This window comes from Anopheles ziemanni, chromosome 3 (genome assembly GCF_943734765.1).
Source record: "Anopheles ziemanni chromosome 3, idAnoZiCoDA_A2_x.2, whole genome shotgun sequence".
Lineage (NCBI taxonomy): Eukaryota > Metazoa > Arthropoda > Insecta > Diptera > Culicidae > Anopheles > Anopheles ziemanni.
This window is the reverse complement of record NC_080706.1, coordinates 38767460-38792950: the sequence shown is the minus strand read 5'-3', so window position 1 is coordinate 38792950 and position 25491 is coordinate 38767460. Positions and strand designations below refer to the sequence as shown.

At 49.3% G+C, this 25491-nt stretch overlaps 1 protein-coding gene across 1 annotated transcript in view; it reads right to left on the bottom strand.

The window, feature by feature from the left end:
• Positions 1-25491, bottom strand: part of LOC131286975 (GATA-binding factor C) — an 87464-nt gene that overhangs the window by 6388 nt on the left and 55585 nt on the right. The window contains exons 5-6 of the mRNA XM_058315986.1: positions 15877-15885; positions 2342-2476 (exon numbers count right to left, since the gene is read on the bottom strand). Coding sequence (XP_058171969.1) covers positions 2342-2476; positions 15877-15885 — 144 coding nt within the window. The remainder of the gene's footprint in view (positions 1-2341; positions 2477-15876; positions 15886-25491) is intronic.

Here is a 25491-nt window from a genome sequence, read left to right as displayed (position 1 = left end):
AGCGAATGGTCCAATTTCCTCGCAATGTCCCATCGCCGTTTTTCCCGCTTGGGTCCCCCTCCCCCATCCCCCTAGGCACTACTTGACACTGACGTGCTGCCGAGTGGCGTTTCGGCGTTTGGTGGTGGCGTTTCGAATGCCTCTCCATCCGATCCGTCTTTAATTTTTCTTCTACGCTTTGTTAAAGCCCTGGCAAAACATACACACACACACACACACAAACTCGCGTGTCCGTGGCCGTCTTTTCTCGGCCGTCTTTTCAACTGTCATTCAAAGAACGGGCGGGCCTGACGGACAAAAGCCCCGACAGTGCTGCAGAGCACCCGGTGCGGTATCATTATGCTTTCGCTTTTCCCAGCGTCACTCGCGGTTGGCGCAGGCGACAGGTTGACAATTCGCTCGCGAGATGAATGACTTGTGTGGCCGATGACGATGACGATGATGATGATGGTGGTGGTTGTCCGAAAGGTGCGCTACCTTCTTGTCGCATGGGTTTGGTGTCAATCGGTGACCACCTCAATCGGATGCGCCGGCTTGGCTTTTCCGTATCCCTTGCGCCCTTTAATGAGCAGAACATTCCTTTCCAGCGATTTTCGCGGGGCGATTTTCCTTCGATCGATTCGGTTCTTCCCCCGACGTGACGCAACCTTCTGCCCTCAACTCTGATACAATTCCAGCCCCTTTAACGTGTGCTTCTTTTCTTCAATCAAATGACAGCAGTTTTCCCTCGATAGCCCACCACCCGTGGCTGCAACACATCCTGTGACAAAACCCCATACGGAGCGGCAAGTTACTGGCTCCTAGCACGAGACCAGATCCAGTCAAGTACCGGCCAAATCCCCTCGCGTGCTTCACTTCACCGTTCATTGCACGAAGAACAAAGGTTGTACCGCAAGGGATGGCTTCACGAATCCCTTAAAATATTCATCGCACCATCCACCCAGGAATCGGAGGGATTCCACCCACCCCTCCCCACGGGGTGGGTAGCTATCATACAAACAAAAAGAAAAACATCACGGCCAAACACATCCAAACGGTCGCGAATCGGGAGTAAATCAATCTTATCTCACTTCCCAAACCATTTACACTCTATTATCGTTCGGTTAGGGAGGGACCACGGGGAGGAACCCAGTGGGGGAGGAAGGCTGTATGAGATTGATTATCCTGCTGCATGCTTCGGAGGGGGTGGTGGAAAATCTTTTCCAAATTTTCCCCCTACGCAGGGGATGAAGTGGCCGGATGCTGGAAATTGTTCGGACTAAATCAATTCACACTCTTCTGTCCAGGGGAGGGGGGTTCTCACTTCCGACACTCGCGCAGAGGGCACGTTTTGATCGATCCACTCCCCCTACGACCAGGGAATAGATACAACGGCACATGTGTGTGTGTGTGTGATTTTTTGGGCTTTTCGCCGAGGGAAATTGCGTCCCGACACGTGCCGAAATATGAGCGCGTCATAGGATTTTCCCCGAGGGAGGGTGATTTTCCCGAACCGATCGCTCTTTTCCCTATCAGTGACGGTGGCACTGTGGCTGATGATGGCTGATTAGAGGATGAAGTTAATTTCCTGTTCAAAGATTTGAGTGGGTTGGTTGGTTGGGTGTTTTTTTTTGCGTCATTTCCAATTTTTTATCCGTTAATCGGCCAAGGGTGGTTTAGATTTAACTCTCCCCGCTTCCCATTTCATAAATATGCCACTTGCTTTCAATTAAAAGATAGCTACAAAATACCATATTTATGACTGTTTGTCTTTGCCCCGTTGCAAGATGGAGAGATGGCATTTGTGCCACACTTCCTTCACCCTCGTTCGTTCATCTGGATGGAAAAGCGGGGAAACCAGCACGGGAAACGTATAAATATCTATATAGTGTCCGTCCGTGCGCTAAGTTATGCACGCCGGAGCCGGCATCATTAACGCTCATGTCACGCTACCGTGGACACAAATCGTCCTCCCGGATATCCTTCATCACACGCGCACGAATATTAATCGCTTCCGTGTCCCATTTGCGTGCGAAATCTTCATCTTGCCGAGCCGAGGGGGAAGGAATACTCCCCCGGCGACCCCCGATTTCCATTCGCTCGCCTCCCATTAATGGGTCATTACTTTCCCACCCCTTTTCCTCTCGCTTCTCTGCGGGTTTTCCCACTGGCGTCGATGCAGTTTCGGTATCGGAATACATTTTATTGCCCAGTCTTCGAAGATGACGTCCTCACCGGTGGGGAGGACGGGGGAAGGACGGGATTGATTAAGTTCTTCGGACCGTAATTTATGGCGCTCGCATGAGAAGATCTTTCTCTTCCGTGCTGATCCCCGGGTGCGCATCCGCGTGGATTTACTTACATTGTGCAGCTTGTAGTAGAGTCCGCAGGCGTTGCAAACGGGTTCGCCGCCCTGATTCCGTCGCCACAGGGTGGTGGTGGTCGTTTTGCAGTTGGCGCACGAGGTTCCCGCTCGTCGGGCGGCACTTTGAAGCGACTGTGGAAAGGGAGAGGAGGGAAAAATTAGCAATCATACATCAAACATTATCGGGACGGCTGAAAACTTCTGTGCGTTGCAGGGGCTGTTGTGGTTGCGATCGGTAATTGTTGACATTGAGGAGGTTTTTCTCTGCGGTCCGAAAGTGTTCTACCCACCCGCGGGCCGGACGCACGGGACGGTGAGGTGAGCCCACCTTCTGAGGAAACCCGGTCCGGTTTTTGTTTTCTGGCCCCCTTCGGCGAAGAAGACCGCACCGGGCGTTAGGCGCACCTTTTCGACTTTGTGTCTATTATGTGATCGTTCGGCGATTATTGGATAATACGCTTGTGTGTTGGTGTGTGTCTATGGGACAGTTGTTGATCTGCACCACGGGCGGGAAGGTTGCAGTACCGCGTAATCTACATGACATTTATTAAATTCTGGAATTTTACCGCCCCGAAGCGACGCGAAAACCGGCTGCCACCGCTCGCGGAGGAGGACGGGAGGGGACACTGGTCCGGAAAAGTGTCCGCCGCAGCCGGGTCGGTTCGCCTCGGGAAAACAATTACGTCTGAAATTGATTTATTACGCCACGCCACGCAGAGATCGATCTGCGCCGCGCTGAGGGGCTTGGAGCTCGGGAAGCGACTTTGATTTGAGCCGACCGACACGGTCGCTCGCGCTCCTGCGGTTGCTGGGCCCGCTTTTCCCCGAGGCCATCAATTTCAGGTCGTTGCGGGACGATCGGACGGTGCCGGTTCAACGCCACCTCGGTCGCTCGGGTGTCTAATTTTGCTCAATTTTAGCCGCGAACGATGATTCGAGTGAGTAATGTTCGTTTGGACGGCAAACGGACGGAACGGGCGGAGTACGATCGGGATCGGGCTTCTTGTCGTTCGGCTTGTACGACATGCAGCTGGCACCTCGAGCATCCGTTGATCCGACCGGTTTGACATTGTTGCCTTCCGCCGCACGCACCCAACGTCACAAACAATTCCTATGTTCGAAATTCGTTTCAAAACACATGTCAAAGTTTGGCGCTATTTTGGTGAATGGTAAAACATCAAACGAATTAGCTTTATTTCCCAGCGACAGAGGCTTATTACGGCGAATTCGTTGCCCATTTAATGAGCACTCGTCAGCCGCACGAGACCATCCGCCTCGATGGCCAAACCGTAAATCGGTTCGTTAGTCATCGCATTTTCCAAACCACGAAGAAATATGGCATCGCTGACAGTCACCAACAAACACACGCGCGAAACATTTTTTTTTTAACTCCTAGACTGATGGACGCTTTTTGGAGGAAAAAAAAACACTGAATTGAAGAAAATACGCAATTCAATCAAACCAGAAACAGACGGAAAATGAAAAATTACTTCATACTCGAGTTTCCATTTGTTTGAGAAACGGACCAACCATTTTGGTTTTAAAGAAAGGAGCTTGATGAACGGAGTTAAACTCAAATGGGCGGCTTGTCTTTTTTCACTCGTTTCAATTAATTCTGGACCAAGATGATAAATTCAATTTTCTTGTGAAGCTTACGGGAAACTGGAGTGAACGTCAACTACTCTCTCGCTCTCTTTCTCTGTTCATAAAAAAAGAATGTTGAACTATCATCATGACTATTTCGCGTGTGCTAAGGTTAAACGTAGCTGAATTAATTATTATTCTGTTGTTTTGGGCTCTCTGTTTTCCAGTTGGGACGGAAACATACTAATCACTTCATAAATGCAGGTTCGTTTTTTGTTTGCTGTTTGTTTCCTTCCTCCATGCCACGGATGATGGATGAGTGTAATGCTTTAAATTTCCACATTTTTTCCCTAAACTTTCGTACATCTATAACAAATGACCATCGAAAAAGACTAATGAGCTGTTGTTGCGTAAACTTGCTTTGTTTGAAGGTGTTTAAAAAGCAACAAACTGTTCGTGGTTCATAAATTCTAGCTTTGAAATAATTGCTTCTATTTGTTGCAGTATGTTTAGTTTTCTGTTTTCAATCCTCAAAACAAAAGTTTCCATTTTGCTGATCAAACTTCATTACAACTTTCCATGGAAGAACGAAAGTAAACCACACCCTGCTGGTCGCCTAGAAGGGGCATGCACTGTGTCTTGATTACAATATAAATCCCATTTCCGTGACGCCGACTATTTATTCAAATGTTGTCCTGTGACGTTAGCCTCACCTTCGCCGCCTCGTTGGGCCACCCTTTTTCGGAAAACACGCACTGGGAATCCATCGAGCAGCCGAAAATACATACAGGAATGTAATGTGCCCGGGATCAATATGGTCCCGCGAGGAATGGCTTTTCGGATCATTTCCGTTCAACGCATTCCGATGGTAATATCATTCCCATTACGGTCGTTTTGACCTTCCCCGTTTCGCCACACTCTCTTTCACTCTGCCACCAACAACACCCAGCAACAGAAAGGGGTAATTTCCTGGAAACACGGGAAAATGGCGGAATGTAGCGCGTCCCCATAAATTCACGATTTCCCGAGCTCATCGTGATGGCATTAATTATAACCAAATTAAATGTGTTCCACCGTGGAAATGGGACCGGCGAGGGGGGCGAGGAATTTCCACCGCACACCATTGTCAAATCGTTGGCCGGGACTACGGTCGGGAGGAAAAGTGCCATTCAATTTTGAATCCCAAAGCTCAACCATAAACCACGACGCGTCGAATTGAAGTCAAAGGGAGGAAGAAAAAAAACGGCCGAAAACACCCCAGACACCCTCGTTTGGTGAACGTGGTGGAAAATCGATAAAATCCATTTTGTTTTTCCCGCGCCCAGCACCACCCACCGTTGGGGTTGCCCTGAAATACTCCCACCCACCCCGTGCTGGTGGGGGCTGCAAGCGCGACAGACAATCGGAATGGATTGACGCCGTCGGAGGAGTACGGGATGTGGAGGGTAGAAGCAAGGAAAACCGGCTGCGAAGCGAGCGCATTTCCACGCCTACTTTTCTCCGTGTCACGCGAGAGCAGCGTAAAAGAAGCGAGCGAGAGATGCGACCGCCGGGAGTGAACGAGAGCAAGAGAGGCACGGAGAGTTGGACAGAGTTGGCGTGTTTTTCAAGCGGCTGCTGCATGCTTTGTGCATCGCACATCTACTCCGGAGTTGCAGCTCGCGAAGGTTGAGATACATCGCAGAATTCGCTTGGCGTCTGCTGCTGGAGTTTGGAGCCTCGTTGCCTACTTGCATTCGTCCCCCTATGGCGCATTATGCTTTCTGCTGGCGGATTGTTTAGTGGTGGTGGTGACGATGTTTTGACAGCTTTGTGCGTCGAGAGCGTGAGCATATGCGAACCGAGTTGCTATGACAACGTCGAAAGCCCAAACATGGACCTAAAGGAGAGAGGGAGAGAGTCCAGTGTCCTTTCTGTCAAAAACCGCTCCGCTACAGTTGAGAGCTTGAATAATGGATGAACTCCGATCGGGTTTCGGGTGGCAACTCTGGTCCACTTCCGTCTGCAGCGACAGACGGCGGAAGCGTTGCAGGTGGTCAATCAATGCCCCATCCCTCCCCCTGGACAACAGTCGCCACCGAAACAAGTTGTTCATCAATGCTGTAGCCCCAGAACCGGCGAGTCTATCGTTGAACGAAAACAGAACCGAGGAAAAAAGATGGATGGCGATATTGCCTGTTTGGTCACAATCGCATGACCTCCGGCTCTGGGAACGAGCGAACCGAAGAAGCGCGGGGAAGAAGTGGGGAAGAAACAGGTAAGCAACAGCCTGACAATAACAGAACCTAGCGCGGGCAGGAACACACAACAACACCACGACGCCACCGAGAACCAGCGCGCGCCTGTCAAACTGACATTAACCCAATTAAAACCATAACCCTCTCGGTCGTCGGACGTCATCGTGCCACCGGTTCCTGAATCCATTTCACGCATGTCACTCCTCGAGTGTACGCGCCTGTGTGGGTTTGCCCCCCTCACTAGGTGTGTGTGTGTGTGTGTGTGTGTGTGTGTGCGTTTGCATTAGAAAATCCGATCCAATCCAATTCCAATCCATCAATCCGGTAATTGTTGTTGCTTTCGTGCTCGGTCCGATGGTTGCTTTCGGGGTTCTTCAGCTGTCAAACAGACTCTTCAAAGGTGAGCTTTAACCGAGCGGGGAGCATGAAGATGGAAACCCGGCGAGGGGAATTCATAAAAACAAGAAGTATTTATATAAACGGAACAGCCAAACTGGCTCTCTGGGGGGAGCCCTACGCACTTCGTGCCGTGTGTCGCGTGGTAGAGGACAGTTTACGGAATCCTTGTCCATAAAACGCGCTCTATCCGGAACCGGTTCCGGTGTCAAATTCGGTGCTAGATGCGGGTGTGTCCGGTCTCTCCGTGTTTCGCCCACCCACCACCCCCCGGGCGCCCGCAAATCGATTCGCGGCGATTCGAACTCCAATGTTTCCGAAACCGAACGAAAACCGAGCCACGGAGGAGGCAAACTGTCAACAAAGGTGTTATTAATTGGTTTTTATCTGTGACCGAGTATCGATTTCCAAAATCTGCTTTAATTAAACGTGGGCACCTCGGTCGGTGGAGGGGAATGCGGCGGACGGGAAAATACGGAAATCAACACACTCAAACACAGAAAACGGAAAAAAGGAAAGCCAAAACCTGGATCCCGTGTGTGTGTGCGGCGAGCCGGTTGGCGTTCTGGTGTTCTTTGCCGATGGAGGAAACTGGTTCCTCCGGTTCGATTGCCGTTTGAGACGGCTAGACCACTAGTGCCCTCCCCTGGGCCCTCCCCTGCAAGGCCTGCCCTTGTTCGTTTGTCATATTCGTTGTCCGAGGCAATATTTTCTCGTCGATTTTTACCACCACCTTCCCCCCCCCCCAACATCCGCCAGGTGAGGTGCTATTTAAACGGTTCAAATTGATCCATTCCGAATCGCTAGATGATCAATTCCACCTCGCTTCACCTACTCCCATCCCCATTCTCGTCGGACACTTCGCCTCGAAACCAGTGGTGAGCTTTCGGGTCTTATTTTTTTTTCGAGCCCTCCGGAACCGGAGCGCGTGGGAAACACATTAAGATTGAGTGGCATAAAACAGGCTTGACAATGTTGATTGGGTGCGAAAATGATACCGTACCGGGCCGCGATGTGAGGTACGATCGATTTCGATCGGTTATTTAAGGTAGCACAAATCCGTTGTTTCGTTAGTGAACGATGCTTGAGCTTTAATTTTTAATCGTATTATTAAATTCCACGCTCGATAGGATTACACTTTCATCGTGTTGTACTCTATTTAGATTCAGTTTATTACAATGAATTTAATTCTTACATTCCTGATACCAATGCAACCCTTATTTCGGTATTGAGCAAATTATGTCTTGCAGAAAACAGTTCCGATTATCTACCCCAAAACACCATCTTCCACTTCCAATTGAGTAGAAAAAGGTAGCTCGCCTCATCATTCCGATGCAAAGGCCACCCAACAACACGCCCAGAAACCCTCCGGGGCCCTCCTGGAGCCGTGCCAGGTAGGAAGGAAATGATTCGAAATGAGACATAAACGAAATGAGACAACGACGACGAAACGGTTAAGAAGCGTTTTTCTTCCGCCTAACGGCAGCCTCTCCTTGGGCCCGCGGGGCCTGTAGTATATGTGCGTGTATAAATTAGAATCGAAATAACTTGCTATCTGCCCGGTAGGATCTGGCTACCAATTAAAGTTGACAGCTGGGTCACTTGTACGTGCATGCACACCCGGCCGGAACTTCGCCTCGGGACGAGCCAAGATGTCGGCTGGGCGACATGGGTTGAGTTGTGGGTGGAAATGGGATGGGTTTTGGGTGGCTCACATGCGCGTACACGATGGGTTTGCGGAGGGTGGGTTTGTATATCTGCGTGCAAAGGATTGGAAGGATTTTCCCTCCAATCTTGGGTTTTGCTTTGTTCTTCGCAGCCTGACTTTGTGAACACGTTCTAAGACAATCGTTGCCGGGAGTCCTTTTCCCAAATCAAGTGTATGTGTGTGTCTGTGTGTCTGCGCAGGGTCAAAATAAAATGAAACCAGATCCGAAAATCCCCCAGAAGCATCTTACAATCCCATCCAAGCAGGAGAGATGTGCAAGACTTTGCCCACTTTGGGATGAAATTGTATCGTTGATTATTTGAAGCACAATCTCACTCAGTATGTGTGTGTGTGTGTGTGTGTGGGCTGTGATAACGATGACAATCTCGACCCAAAACCTCTGTGGCTCTGCGCGCCCTCTATCCAGCTTTAATCGCACACTTGGCTTGCTTGGAATCAGAATAGATCCTCCTGCCGCTCAATTTTCTTTCTTCTTCGGAAGCGCCCGTGCGCTTTTCACTCGTGCGATCCTTGTTCTTGTCCGTCGAAGAAACTAGGGATCCCTACCGCCTAAGGCGAGAACCCCAACCAGTGGTGCGGAGACGGGGCCCGCGGCCACCCGGAGGACATTTGCCAACCGTTCGTGGATGGAAAGTTTTCCACCGCCCGGGTGGGCGGGCGGGCAGGGAAACCCGATGCGAGAAAAGGATTCCCCAAACGATATAAATTATTCATGCTGCAGACATGTTTGGAGAACAAACAATTTCCACACCCAGCAGCATCAAGATAAGCAGTGCCAGATATTTCGCCCCGGAAAAGTCAAAGGAAAGTAGAATACGGCTGACGTGAAGGAAAACGAGATGAGTGGGGGGAGGATGACTAGGGAAAACTAGGGTGTCCCTCCGGAGGTTCGCTGGTCCCATGTCGGTGTTGGTGTTGGTGTTCGTGGTGGTTGTGGGAAAACTTTACCACTGTGTGCGTCTTGTCGTCCTCGTCGTCCTCCGGGGGGAACGGGAAAAAACGGAATCTTCTCAATCCCTCGCGTCTTTTGAGATGGGGAAAAATCCCCGTCAGAAAGTTTATCTTATTTCCCCCGCGGCCCCCTCCAACCGAAGCTGCCACCTACTAGCTGCACGTCACTTTCGGGTTGAGTTATTTCTCTCGTGAGGGAGTCCTTTCCCTGCGCGTGTGTGTATGTGTGTGTGTGTGAGCTCGTTAACCAGGGTAGGAAACTTACCCGCGCGACAACGTCCCAAATACCGACGGCATTTTCCACCCGCTCGAAACAACAGGACAACAGGAGGGGAGTAGCAAAGGAAATAGAAAGAAAACAACGCACCGGGAATAAAATGTTGCCCATTACGTAAACCCTTCGGAAGGTTGGCCAACCCACCCCTTCGGGCGACGTGCTTCGGGGTTCTGCTTCTCCTGGCGTCCAAACGCAGCATCACAGACACACAGCGCAGCATCTTGATTGGGAAGGAACACACATTCACTGAGAACACAAGGTGGGGAGAGTTGGAAAAAAAGCATCCCAACAAAGTGTAAGATACGCGCATGCCCCGCAGCGTTCCACCAGGCGATGGTAGTTGTTTGGGTACGCACGCAGTTGCGCAAAAATTCCCTCCACAGTGCGAATCGCGATTCCAATGCGGGGTGAGATTTATTTTACCCAACGTTCGAGCCTACGCATCAAGATGGGGACCGATTTCATCTGGCTACCATTTTGTGCTGTCCCCCAGGGGGTGGTGGTGGTGGAAAAATTGTCCGACCGATGTGGTGGAAAGCGTTAGAAGGAAGGAAGCGGTGGCAAACAAGTTGAGAATACCGTCGGAAAAATCCTACTTTGCTTCATATGCTTCTAATCATAAAGCGTATAGTTGCGAGTTATAGGAAAAGAATATATAAAATTCGAATTTAGTAGCATTCGACGTCGGTTCGTAACGGGTCATGTTGACACGCGGCGGCTCGTTCGGCAAGCATAATGGCTTTTAATTTGACTCATGGCTTGATGGACATAAATCAGCTTCCATTAGTGAAATTTCCCTTTGATTGATACGCGGTCTGCGCTCGCGCAAAGGTTTGATAAAGGTTCGCCCGGGCAGGAAAGACAACCCGAAAGCGGCTGCGGGAAAAAGAAATCGAATCGAGACGCAAAGAGGACGGCAGGAATCCGGGGACGGACTGCGGCCCGACGGGCGGTAGTCAAAAGTTTTAGCTACCGAAAACGTTGACGCCATTCCCAAAACCCCTTCGCCGAGGCCAAGGAACCACACCCAGGTTTCCCCGTCTACCCGGTTTCTTCTTCGCGGCGGGGAAAACTCGGTGGCTCGGTAGCCAGCAAAGCGTGGCCGTACGAGGTCCATGCCACTCACCCGCCCACTCTCCCCCCGCTACCCGCCCCGGGAGACACAAAAACAATAAAGAAAATCAAAATCCATCACCATTCCGGTGTAACTAACAGCATCGCTAGCGTGTGTTTGTGTGTGTTTGTTGCCGGCTGGACTCCCATTTTTTTTCGTTTCCATGCGCTATAGCTGCCCCGTCTAAGGCGGGAGGGTCAGTTCGGGGCCCCGGAACGGACGTCTTCAAAACGTCAAAATTCTTGACATACCATTTTTCGTGTTCGCCACGAAAACTCGGCGCTGCTTGCTGACCGACTGGCCGGCCCGGTGGCATTTTATTAATGAAAACGCCCTGCCACGGACGACTAGATCCGTTCGCCAACCATCCACTCCTTCGCCCTCACCCCTCTCCCCCGTCACCATCGTGCCAGCGTGACTATGCAGCTGATGGGTTCGTGGTTGTGGCCACGAGTTTCCAAAAAAAAAGAAAGCAAAAAGTTGTAGCAAGTGTGCCGCCGATGGGAGTGGGAGTTTCGCCGAAAGGAAAATGTTCTGCGCCCAGGCCGGTGCTGGTGGCCGCCTTTAAATTGGGCTATCGGGTGCGAGCGTTTATTTTGTTTCCCATTATTGCCACCCGCCACAAAATATGTATATGTATAGCGGGCTTGCGCTTCTGGCCGGTCCGTCCGTAGGAAATTCATCACCTACATAATTTATGTCCGTCCGCGCCACGGCCACGGCGGTGGAGCGCACAACGGCACTTTATAAATTTTGTTTCGACTTTAATGGATTGTCGGCTGCTGCTCGTGACGCACAAAACCGAACGGAACAGGAAAAGAAAACACGACACCTAAACAAGGAGGAGAAAAAACTGGGTGCGTGAAGTTAGAAAGGAAAATTGTGCCATTGTTTTACATGGTTCGAACGTGTCTGTTGGCAGTTTTAAGTGACTTTGCATACTTTTTAATACATACTGTTTATTCATTAAGGACTTTTAGATTATTTACAACAGTACTACTCTATGAAACAAGATGAAATATTAGGTTTTAGATACAGTTCTATTGATCTGTTAAATAAATATGCATATGAACAAATCGGAAAATCTTGCAAAAGCACATATTATGTTAAAATAAAAAATTAAAATCAATATAATTTTAATGCAATAAAAACAATCGTTTACAATAGAAAAAGATGCAACCAAAATAGATGAATTCCACTCCAACCGGCAAAAGGAGAAAAATGATTTGCCCTCGGAGGGCAGAAACAAAACAAACCCCCGGCCCAAACGGCGAGAACATGATATATGCTGTTGCGTATCGATTAATATAGTATTTTAAATCGAAAAGAGGCGTGACAATTGCACCGTTCGCTCGATCGCTTCCCAAGTTGGTGAATTTCCTTTTTTCTGTTTTTTGTTTCATTTCACACCCAATCCCCTTACCGCACCCGCAACTGATCGCGCGGTACGATCGATTGCTTGCTGTGTGTGTTACTTTATTCGTTGCACTTCTGTTTATTTCATGTTTTCTTTTCGCGCGCTTCTCCTTAAAATTTGCTCCTCACCTTATTTCTCATAGCGGGTTTGGTTTCTTCTTCGATTTGCTGAATCAGTTGTCCGGTGAGAGATTTTGTGTTATGTTTTTTTTTATTTGTATGGTCCGCTTGCTTGCCTTACATTTCTTTCCCAAGGGCTTCTCAAAGGGAAGGAATGTGCTGTTTCTGCAGTTTGCAATTCCATATTTTGCCAGTTGTGCCTGTTCCTATCCCCCACACACACGCACACTTGCTCGACGCGGACAAGATGCAATAAGTTTCGCGCTCGCCTGCCTGGGACATACCGATATTCTTGAGCGCTGTCGTCCGTTTGTCTCACCGTTTTGTATTTGTTACTCCTTACCGGTCTGCTTCCCCGGACCGGCCGTTCCCTTACCGAGGGCTATTATTTTCCCGAGTGTCCCTCTCGACGTTTCTTCTCCTCCCGGTCGCTATAAATGGACGATTTTTTGTTCGGTTTCTATTCGCCTCATTCGACTTATGGTTTATTTTTCTGTATGTCAACCTTCTGAGGGTTTCTCCCCGTACACAAACAGCATCCCGCTTATAAAACCTCATGTGCAGCCCGCTGGTGAAATACCGACGCAACGCAATCCCAGCGGGACAATCGAATGCGCTAAGCGGGATTTCCGGGAGACTTCTTGGCCTTTTAATTGAATCGGCCAAATCGGATTATCGGCGAACGAAACCACCACGGAGGTGCTCGGCCCGGTGAATAGTGAGGATTAGCTTTGGGGCAGAGATTTGTCATTCGATTGCAATTGCCTTGACTGCAGCCTGCCAGTTTTGTACACTTTAATTTTTCTTCCAACAAACTCGAAATGCAACCGAAAAACGGAATCCTTCAAAGTTTTCATCCCCGACCGAAGGGGCCCCAACCCCGTTGTCGACCGGTCCCGTTTGCGTTTCATTTAATTTCCGCAATTTCGTGTTGACCTTCCGTCGCGGGTCGTTTGCCGGGATTATCTCCCGGGTATCGGTAGCATTCGGGCCCCTTGCTCGCCAGCTTCCGCAGGGAATGAGGTTAACCGAAGGTTTCAAGGCCATGCCTGCAACGCCATCGGTACACCGTCGGTCCAATCGTGCTCCTTATTTGTCTTCGGTCGCGTAATTTCACCGGCAATTTATTGAGAGCTCGACGTACGTGAGCTCGCGCAGAAAGCAGCCCATCGTCGACACGAAACGGTGCGGGATTGTATCGGTAGGTTTTCCTACGCCAATACGGGTCGAAAAGTACCCTTTCTCCGCCGGGGCGGGTGGATAACGAGTCAATGTGGCGCAGGTCGCATGGACGCGACGTCTGGGGATAGTAAAATTAATAAGGTGCGTGGCTTGGGGTTACGGCCTGCTGCTTTTTTATTTACTTTTTCTTTTGCGCTCACGGAGGAGCATACCCACCCTGGGCTGAAACAATAACAATCGTTGTTCATATAAAAATCACCTATAATCTAATAAATTGATAAAGAACGGGCCACGAGCAGACTTTGAAAATGATGATGACAACAACGACGACGACGACGACGATGTACACGAAAAGAGCACGGCTGGGTCGTCGGATTTACGCTACGACTCCCAATACCTTCCGATGAGCATAAAGGAAATGGGATCTGCCGGCAGTGGGGCTCAACCCGGGCTAGCTATCCGAGGGGGAAAGGAGAGGGCCATACGGTTGGAGATTGCATTCGATCCGCGAACGGAGGTTCTCGTTCCGTGGCGTCTTGCGCTTGAGCGGTACAAATTCCATTACCGCTCGGTTTGTTCCCAAACGATCGCACGGGGTTTCCAAACTTCTGTGTTTTCCGCTGCTAGTGTTGCTGGTTATGTTATTATTGTAGTAATTTACCCAACCCAACCACCATTCCCCACCCAGCCGTCGACAGGACGCGTGGCCCGGTACGAAAGTTGGCCCATGCGAAGTTTCACTTAGCGCTCGGGGGAAACAGGGAAAAGATAAAGGTTCCCCTGTCCCCCATGAACGCCTCCTCTTTTGCCCTACCCGCCAGCTTACGTTGGGCTGAAGCGAAACGGTGTTTTACCTCCTACTTCTTCGCATTCGAGCTGGGAGTCTTCGATTTTCAACGAGCTCCCGAGCAATATCGGTTATGCCGAGCTAACGCGAATTTATGATACACAAAGTGTAATTTTATTATAACCATTTGTTTCTAGTCACGACGATGGTAGAAAGGCGGTGGAGAGGGAGAGGATGGGGCAGAGGATGGCACTGGGGATCAACCATATTCCTGGTAGACAATGGGCCAAAGTGGGTTCGCGTGTCATAGTCGCAGATTATACGTGAAGCAAACACTGAACCGAAGCAACTCCATGGTAAAGGCTAATATGGTCGTATGTTCTTTTCGCTCGTATGACTTTTTTCGATTTTTTACAAAAGCCTCGTTTGGGGGATTGGTTTTCCTCTATTTTTCTACGAAATGGTGAGCATTACTTCCTGTGTAAGGAATATCCGATCCAACACCATAGGAAATTTTTTTCAAATAGTTCCGTATTGTATCGACTATCTCAATGATTTGAAAAATCATATCTGGTTTCCTCAACACTGAAGTCATATCGGAACAAAACTGTCGAATTTAGAACTAAAATACTATTTTATTCCAGATTGCAATTAATATTCATGACTTGGTATTTTTATTTTAGATTAAATTTATTATACATAATGAATTCATTTACTTCATTACAAAATAACGTGTAAAAACAGTTCGATAACGAATGAAAAATAAGAAAAATTCAAAGAGTCAAAATCTTTAGTTGTGAACACAACTGTTGTAAGGCACAACAATTAAATTATTATTCTTACTGTAATCTCTTGTCGTGTGAACAATGACAGCCGATGGCAAACATAATACACTTGCACAGGACAAAATGTTTCATGCTGTGCTGGTTTCAATTTTCCTAGCTTGAACTGAAGATGGGCAAGCAGGATACATCTTCATCCAGCATACTCACAAAAGGTTCAATGAGTTCTATTCACGATATTTCTTTGCTTTGTGAAACACTTAAATGAACCTTTTCACCAGTGGAACACCCATATAGGATTGATTTATGCTGCTACCATGCCGGAGCAATGTTGCATTTATTTCATATGCACCCATCATCACATCTTTCATTTCGAGTTTGTTATTGTTGACCTCAAATTTCAATTGATTTGTTACATTCTACCCCCAAAGACCAGTATAATGCAAAAAACATAAAAAATGTTTTTTTTATATAATAACCACAAATAATCTCGAAAGACATAAATACCTAGACAGCAAACTTTTCAGGCTTTCTGCATCGCGAATCAAAACAAATGGAAGATGAGGTGTGAAGAAAAACTTTGGTCATCTTGATACAAAACAGGCGAAACTCCAAACCAAACGAATTGAAAAAAAAAAAAAAAACAAAAGCCAGCTCTACCCAAAGCTAAACATTATCACTGCGCGAGGGATGAACAAGAGCCTTCGGGAAATTCTACTACCCTACCATCCTCGACCTGGTGTGGTTTTGGGGTTTGTCTTTTCGTTCTTTCTCTTGCCTCGAGGGATCAGGGCGCACCAAGTGGCAGTAGTTAAATTATGGTGTTAAAATATATGTTACATAAAGTTTTATAAATTTATAAAGTTCATGCCCAACTCCACGCCGTTGCCTTCGGGTAGAGGCGGTTTTCTTTGTTCGCACCCTCTCGATCTTCTTTCCGGAGCGATGGTGTGCGACTTGTTTCGTCTTCCGCAAAACGCAGCAGCATTACACGGCTCGCCGGCTAGTGTGCAAACAGGCATTCCGAAAGGTGTTTTCTTGATCGAGGAATTTGCCTGACACCCCCGAGGACAAACTCTGGATAAGCCAGCCCGTGCTTAGTGCGCAGCGATTTCCTTCTGGAACGGCTCGAAAAATGTAGCAATATATTTTGCATGAAAATTGCAACAGCTTGCCTTGCTGGGAGCATGCCTTTCCCGACACTACCATATATCACCGATGTTCCACTGGACCGGCTTATCGTGGAATGAGGCTTCGTATGCGCCGTAAAGCTCGTACCATCCATCTCCAGCCGCCCGGTGACAAAATACCGGCGATGGCCTAACACCGCATCCCTCCAACCTCGCTGACAACTATATTAGCAACAACGGGGATGAACCGATTTTTTCGCGCACACACACACAGACATCTCCTTTCCCAATCGGGTGTTTTCGAACTAAAAAAGGATTCCCTCGGCACCGGATCGAAACGAACCGTTTGGTTTAGGTTCTAATTTATTGGTCCCATCGGTGTTTGCACCGCAAAAATCCAATCGAAGGTGGTGCCGCTGATGGTTGCACACCACGCCACCATACCGCTCGGGTATCCACCAGCGATGGCCGAGGATCATCGTCACCATCAGCATCGTCAAACGCCATGTGTACACCGAGTCACCAGAAATGCTAATTGGAATGTATCGCGTTTCAATTTCGCTGGAAATTCGCGTGCTCCATCGGTTTCCCTCCTCGGCTGGGTGATCGACCAGCGCTCGGCATCGAGGGGACGAGCCTGGCCTTCGGGGTTCGAGGTTGACGATCAGGATTTTCGGGGAAAAAAGGAGCCTTTCGATCGTCTGCCCGCTTCTCTCACGACGCTGTTTGAACGTTTTGTTTTCCGGACGACGGCAAATTTTATGTTCGGAAATTAATTAAATTACTTTTTTATCTCATTCTCCCGTTCCGTTTCGGTAGGCTTTTGGTTACCGGACGACGACAACGACGACGACGACGCCTTCATCGATTCATGACTTCGTCCGATCCGTTCGGAAGATGCACGGCCGAACTCACGATCATCTCCAATTGAACTCCCGGAGCCCGGAGTCTTTCTCCGCAGTGTGCAGCCGTTGGGGATCTCGTTCGTAGTTTGAAGTGGTCGTTTAAAACGTGTTCGACACAATTAAAACCACATAAAAACCGTGTCCCCGGACACGCCATAGCGCGGGGCAGACATAACCCCCCACCTGAGGGCCGGCCAAACTAATGAATTCCCCGAATTAGTAAAAGGAAATCTTAAGGGAAACAAAAAAAAACGCACCCAACAACGTCATGCTTCCCGAGGCCAAGAAAAAGGTAGATAAAGACGTCAGCCCGGGTTTTCGGCCGGGAAGGCGGGGAGCGCGGGGTTTAAAATATTCATCCCGAATTTACCGCAGTGAGCACGAACGACGTACAGAACTCGAACTCCCCGGGCAACTATTTCTCCGACCTTGCGGGGCAGCCGTGGCTAAACTTCGGCTGACCCGATTGCTATGCTAATAACTTCGCTTCAATTGATGATAAACATGTCAGCCGGTTCCGTCCGTCGACTGTCATCGGGTGGAAGACCTACTTCCGGAAGCAATACATTCACCAAACGGCTCACTCAGCGGGTCTTCAAGTTTGAGTCGGTTCTTTGTTCCAGACGAACTGGTTGCTTTGCCAGCGACTCTTCTTCATTAGAAAGAACCAACCGCTAACCGGAGCCCTTACGATGGGTGCTGACGATCCATTTCAGCCAGCCAGTAAGTCAGCCGGGTAGTCCGACGCGCTACGAATTCCCCCGAATGATGAGCAAAGAACTGATTTATCGATAAATTTTATAACCCAATAATTAACCCATCATTAACATAACGGAACGTCCGCACCACGAACGGCAATGATGATGATGGCGATGAGTACGAGACCTACGGTGAGGTAAACAGAAACCGAAACGTTCACGCTCCACTGAGCCCACCACCCACCCGACGCGACCTTGCGACCTCCGGAACGGTTATAGGAGGAATTGCGAAAAAGGGCTTCAGGTGCACCACAATCGAGCGAAGGGCTAAACTGTGGCACGAAATCTTTCCGGGGACTAGCAAAAATAAGTTATCCTCCCGCGGTGGACTTCCTTTCACTTTCCACACCACGCTCCTCCGCGCGGGATTCGTATTCCGAAGGCAGTATTTATTCAAACGAAGCAAACGGACTCATCGGTGTAATATGCAAATGAATTCCGGGAAGCGACCTGGCCCGGAATCCTTGTCAACCCGCGCGGAGGAGGGGCGGGGGGAAATTGTAAAACTTTTTCCCTTGCTTCGGTGGAAATTGCGCATTTAAAAAAAAAGCGGAGCGGAAGCACGGGAGGACAAGTTGAATCAATTACCGTGCGCCCCGGATGACATGATTCCGCTTCGAGTTGGAAAGATTAGGAAGTTGTCTGTGAGTCGTTATTTGGTTTTCGTTGGTTTTTGCCCAGTTTTCCCCCGGCTTCTTAATCAGCTTTTTTGCCGTATTTAGGTAACCCCGTGCGCACCGTTTCAAGTTCAAAATGGCGATCGGCGACATTTGGATGGTTCTGTTCCACTTCCTCCGGCCCCGATTGAGGTTTTGCCCGTTGTGTACTATTTAAACCTGTTTTTTTGGTTTGTTTACTCGCCCGGATAATTATGATTTCTGGATAGAAAACCCGGTAGCAGAAGGAGTTTGTCAGACGTCGTTTCAGTCCGAACCTGTCCGGGAAGTTTAACTATAACTCCTCCAAAATGCCACATCGAAGTGCGCCGCCGGAAACTTCGTCTCGGACCGAAAGGGAAACGGTACAGATCAGATCCGTCAGCGGGTGACGAAGATAGATCCCCATCGAGCTCCCCGGGATCGGTCAGAAGGGGGGGGGGGGGGGATTCGCTAGCCGAACATTCCCGGTGTCTACGCAAGACGGCAGCCAGATGGAATCGTGATTATCTCAATGTCATTTGCGGCTCATTCATGCCACACCACATGGCGGTTGACTGACTGACGGACGTGGCTGGCGTAGACGACTGCCTGCCGGAGGCCCGGGGTGCGGGAGACGGGAAGGGCTCGATTGTTCAAGTCCATGGCCGCGCGACTCACACAAAGGTTGCAGAACGGCAGAACGGACGAACGCAGGGGGGGGGGGGAGAGAGGAACCAAGAGGCCCACCAATGACCCTTTGAGGTCCCGCGCGCGCTCGACTCCGCACCGTTTCATCGGAGGCGGACGGTGGGAATTATTGTTTCGCGCGGTAATTTATGCACTTTTGCACACAATTATTAACCATCACGAAGGAGTTCGTCCCGTCCCGTGAAGACATGCGCGGTCTAATGAACGCATCATGGGGCGCTCGCGAAAAACCAAACACACACGACTAATTTACGATCGTGCCGATTTAATCGGGCTTGTAATAGATTGAATTAAACAGATCCAACGCTCGTGCCCAACCGGGAGCCTCGCCTGTGCACTCCCGACGGTGTCCTTTCCCTCACGGCCGGGCACGACCACGCGCACGGGAAGCCATGACGAAATGAGCAAGCTCTGTTCGTTTCGGAACCTACGATCGGGCGCCACACACCGGGGCAGATTATGATGACTGGCCGGCGAGAACCGGTTTGCCCGCAACCGGTGTCTGTTAGCCCGGAACGGCGACCCCGGGGACACGGAGACAACCGTGCAACACCTGTACGGCTACGGTTCAAGTGCATCATACGCGAGACGGTATGCGATCATATGCACCGTCGATCGTTCAGGAATGCCGCCTCGCAGCTCTTCATCACATCATCCCTGGGTGAGGTGTGGCAGCAGTGAGCTCAGACTCTTCGGAACTCCCTTCTATGGCTGGCTCGAAAAAACGAAACATCTTTCGTGGAGTACCAAACCAACGCTTCAGCGTACCGGGTCGGCATACTTTACCCCAAACACGGGGAGAACATTCCGGCGTAGGAATTCAGGCCCAGGATAATAAACGTTCGTCCTGAGCGACTGCGCGTCGGAGAGATTTTAATGCTACCCAGCGTAAACATTGCGAAACACTAACCGGAGGCCAATGCGATTAGCATATATTTATCATCGATTGCGTCCAAGGCCTCGAGGTGGAGACCTACTACCTGAACATGCCGTCCAGATACGGAGACGGTTCTCGGTGCATCCTTCGGTTTCACCTCGATTGTTCGACGCCGTTTGGCCCCGAGCACTAGAGGGCAGCATCTCTGCTGCTGCTGGTGTGGCTCTGTTCGATGGACCATTTCCCGGCCAAGCGGACGATTATTACCCATCGGGAGGGTAGGGAAACCATTGACGAGTCTCTGACGGTGCCCTGCCATGTTGTACGAGCTTTGAAAATTGCCCTCCAATTTACCGTAATCAGTTCCGCGTCGATTTGTACGCCGTTTGTGATCCACCCAGACACCCGGTGTCGTCGTCCCTCACCGTATCCGAAACGCTTGTACGCTTTAGAAAACCGTGTCAAGCCCCGAAATGGGACACTGATAGCTCTCCGTTTCCCCCTCGCGAGTTCACCTCGGATGCAAATCCCCGCGGTGGTTCGTTGAACACCGCCCGAACCCAGCGTGCTCTTTGTTTTTTCAGCCGTTGTCGCTGTCAATTAAGACCGAAAACTAACCCTGCGCCGAGTAATTAGTGGATAATTGAGCACTTCCAGCTGGGAAGATGGCGCTGCCACGCTCTAGGCTCCCTAGTAGGAGATCCCTGGTGGAAGTACAAAGTATTCACGAAACTCATCCGGGCTAAGTTTTTTCGATGAGCTGCACCCGATGGGACCATGATGAGGCATTTCATCGCGGATTAGTGAGACCCCCGAGAGACTTGCTAAGGATCGGAAGATCCTCCTTTGTTGCCTCCCATTTTGCAGGTCCCAACAAGTGACCGCCGCAAGCTGCAGGCGTGCACATTCTGCCTCAGTTTGCTAATTAAAACTTCCCCCCTTTCTTTCTTCATGATTTGTTCACCACAGGGGAGTGGGCCCCGGAACCTGCTACCCAAACGGAAGCTTATAACCCACCCGTCGTCACTGTTTGGACAGGGACTTGCCTTTCCCGAGCACACGAGAATGGGTTTGTGGACCTCTCGATGGCGACGTACTCCGATGTCCACATATTGGGCTCCTCCTGCCCATTGGGCCGATGAGAAATTAATTTAAATTAGTCAATAAACTCAGGCAAAAGGTACATCGCGCCACTGGGGCTTCGTTCTTCGTCCAGTCCAGAGCTTTCGTGCGACTCCGAAGGCAAATGAGCGGCAACGGAGAGTCGGGTGCGAGGTACCAGCGATCCTGAGAACCGATCCCGGGGAACACTACACCGTTGTGTTGTCTGGCGCCCCGCAGAGCGTGGGTACCTTTGGATTCGATTCGCCTCGCCGTTCCTGCTTCACCCTTGGAGCGGGAAGGCACGTCCGACGATGACGAAGACGTTGTCGACGATACTAATATAGCATGAATCATGGTTTATTGTACGCGCCCGGACAAGTCAAGAGTTCTTGTTTGATCGTCCAAATGTTTGGGACTTATGTATGTGCATGGTTGTTGGTCTCTGCCTCCGTCCTTCCATTCGGTCACTTCCCGAACGTCTGGATCTGAGGTTCTGTGAAATGTTGTCACTCACCTTGCACCACATCCACTTCCACCTTCATCCACCTATCCTAACTTGAAAAAAATATAATTCTTTTCTTTTTATTAGGATCTTTATCCACCGTGGACCGAAATCCTACGGGTCCGCAAAGATATGAGTGAGGCATGAATGATCGAAGAAAAACGAGGATATGGGCACAGATACAGGGTCCAGAACGGTTGTGCTCTGAGGTAAGGTTGCTTGCAAATTCCGTAGAACCGCGAACCATTTCGTCTTCGTGCACGCTTTATAAATTTGTATCACAGCCAAATTCTCTATATTTGGTGAAAAGTAAATTCATTCATTCTGGACAATGAGTCCTCTGCGGAGTGTGTCGTTCATAAATTTGTATAGTCAAGAGTCGGTTTTTGTCTATAGTTGTTGTTTTGACTATAGCTTTAGATAAACTGAGTGTACCAAGTATTTGTGTTTAAACTACTCGGGGTTTAGTTAAACTCCGTAGTTGTAAAGAATGTGAATAACACAATTTTCAACAAAAAGGAACTTCCTCATCCACAAGTTTCTGTTGATTGATCATCTTTTCGCACGCTCTCTGAAAAGGATGTAATTTATAAAACCACTACAAAGAATCAATTTGCTTGAATATTAATTACCGTTGTAGATCTCGAATGTCTATGACTATCGTCTACATACGTTTAGTTCTCAAACCCACTGACTGACAGGCAAGTAAATAATCCTAAAACCGACAGGAAAATGCAATTTCATACGACATTTGATTCAATTCCGTGTGACCCTCTCAAACTCACCAGAGCATGGACATCTCCATTTATTTCTCCTCTAATTGTGACAAAAGTACGCACTCCGCTGCTCGTACTATTTGCGTTGTCAAAAAAACAAATGACCTTCTCATAATACATTCAACCGGGCACCGTTGCAACTCACTTCCGCCCAGTTTTCCACATTGCTTTCCTCCCTTTCTTCCCCGCAGTGGAAGTGGTGCGTGGGTCTTCGAGTGCCGACTCCTCCGCCACACCACTCAGACATTGACTGACTTGTCTGACCGAAGGGTTACGGAAGTGAGGGGAGAGGTTTGGCCCGTTTAGGGTCGGCGGAGGACTCTCTTGTAGCTCACCAAAAACTGCTGCTCGCGGTGATAATAATTACACATTCGCCCATTCATGTCACCGGTACATGAACCTGGCCGGGGCGGGAAGTGCCAGAGCAACGACACGACAGAGACCCCACATGCGCCTCGCCCGGCAACACCCTTGGTTCCACATGAGGGGTACATTGGCCCCACGATGTGTCCTCCCGGTGGTGGTGGTGATGGTGGTTTTCATTTTTTACTCTCCACTTTTCGGCATCGGCAGAGTTCGGTCCGTCGGCCCTGGGGTTCGTCGCTTTGGATGCTATTCTCAATTATTAAGTGAAGATCTATGTAGCTGATAAGGCGCCGTTACCGTCGGCTTGTCGGGCCCCTGTCCGAGCGGTCAAGAAGGGAAGGCGTAAAAGATGCGCCGTGGAGGCTTTACACACAGCCACACACACACACACGCACACACGCTGGCGACGCGTCTGCTCTAGTTGTCAAGTTGAGACCTTGTCAAGCAGGACGACGCAACAGTTGCTGGCCGCCGGGTGGCGGCTGGCAGCGGGGTGAGCAGTGAACAAGGTGTATCTAGTTTGAACAGAACGTCGTCGTTGCCTTGACCCACCGGTCGGTCTGTTTGTACTGGTTGCTTGTAACACTGTGTTTTAATTTTTGATAGACACTTCGGTCAGGCCAATAGCCTCCAAAAACCAACGTCTTAGTATGAGTTCATTGTGGAAGAAGTTGTTCAAACTAGACTACGATGATGGGTTTAGAATTAAAAAGTATTCAAAAGCCTTATTAAGCTCTTGTGAAAATCATCTCTAACGTTACAATTACGCTCAAGAAACATCGGACAAAACAAAGATCGGACAGACGGACAGAAAACACCAAAACTGCATGCTACGTAACATTTCCCCCTGTTGGGTCATAACAACCTGCTTCGGAAACGACCATTAGCACGAAGCAGGTGTAAAAGGACAAGCTTCACCCAGACCTAAAGTTGACCCCAGACGCGCCGGTATTCGTTTTACGCGCGCGTTCCTACAGCTGCCCTTAGAAGTTACCTCGAGCCATTTACCAGACGGACATCAGCCACAACTTTTTTTCAGGGTTTTACTTCAATTGCCATCCCTTTTGAAATTAGTTAATCGCCGAAAAGTGATGTCTGCAAAGGTTAGGCAATGTTGGGTCACAGCAAAAAAAAAGACTCGCTGAACGAAGGAACGGAGCGTTTTCGGGCTTTCTTATCACGCGGGTTTCCTTCCCGGTGGTTGGTCCGGGGATCAAACACCGACTCACATCACATTCCTGCCGGCATTCGTACTGACAATTTGCGATCGAACAGCCGAAACGGGCGGTTTTTTATTGTAATTTAATTTGAATACGCAAATTTGCTTCGAGGATCAAAAGGCAAAAGGCCTCTTCCGAGGAACGATTCCGACGAAAGGCCGGGAGCCAGTACGCGATTGTCAATTGTGTAGTCCCGAAATCTGCACCCTCCATTTCCCCCCTGGCCGGAGGTCGAAAAATTACCGTACCACCAAACGGCAGCAAGCGAGAGCGCAAGAGATCAGCGGTTGGCGATAAGCGGAGGATCTCGTAAGATCTTCCCGAGAGCAACCGACCGAGCCGGACGCCGTAGCGCCAGCGCTTGTTATCGCTTGTTTGCCGCGTGTACGCACACGAACGGCGGAAAGCCTAACCAAAGGCTGAGCCGTAGGAGCATTGAAATAAATTAAATCACTTCCTTATTTATATCGGATGTAAACTAATTAAATCGGGGAACATACGGAGAGAACAACCTGTCCGTGCGACCGTCGTCGTCGGCGTCGTCGTCTAGACTCCCGGGATTGAAGTTCCCAGACCGTGGAGCCGGCGAACCGATGAACCGTTCGTTCAGCTCCAAAAGGAAATTTGATTTTTTTTACGCAAGTGTGGCCTTACTTCACGGTCACGGGGATCTTCGTTAGATTGGTTCGCTTTTATGGGATTTTAGCTCCGTTGTTTTATTCGTTCGTCGTTCTTTTCCTGGGGCAGGATGCACTTCGGGTGTGCATGGGAAAAACTGCACTCCCCAGAGCGTCCCAAACCCATGGCATATTGTTTGTCCGCTGGGAGAATCCTTCCTGGAGGATCGCAGCACAACCCTACAATTTGCTTCGCCGCACGTCGCACAAAACCGATCCCATTCTGGGGCGATTCGATGCGAAAGAATGGGTTTGGCCTGGCTTGGCGATGTGGCTTTGATTGATCTCTCGATCGATCGATAGCAATTAAAAGTGGGGCGCCCCCATTTAGAGGAGTTGAGACGCGCATCCTTCAGATTGAAGACGGGTTTGGGGATTGATTTCAGGATGCTTCAATTGTCACAACCTGCAAGGATCGAGTTGCTTTTCTCTCACGGTTTTTGGTTTTGGAGAGACGATCGGATGTGTTTCATTAATTGTAGCTTATTTTGATTAACCTTGGATCAGTTTCCATCTTACCAGGTTTTCCCAGGATAGTTTTTCAATCTTTGTCTTGACTTAGTTTTATTTATCCAGGTATGCGTAAGCTTGGTACGCTACTTCCATTGCTTAAGAGGCAATGTTTTTCTGTTTTTATTCCATAGACTTTAAACGTTAGTACCTGAGCTGGCCCCTTTCATGCATCACTTTGATTTATGCAAGTTTGATAATAATTCTCACACATGGTGCCCTTGTCAGCCCATCCCCAAAAACCGAACCCGTTCCAGCCCACTCGGGTGAGCTTCGGCTTTTTGTGGAGGCCGCGTACATCCATCCTTTGGCAGCGCTCGCGCCTTCTCACAGGCAAGGTAAAAATCGAAGTAGAAAATTAATCTCCAGCTCCTATGGGAAAACGGTCGAGCGAGGGTAAA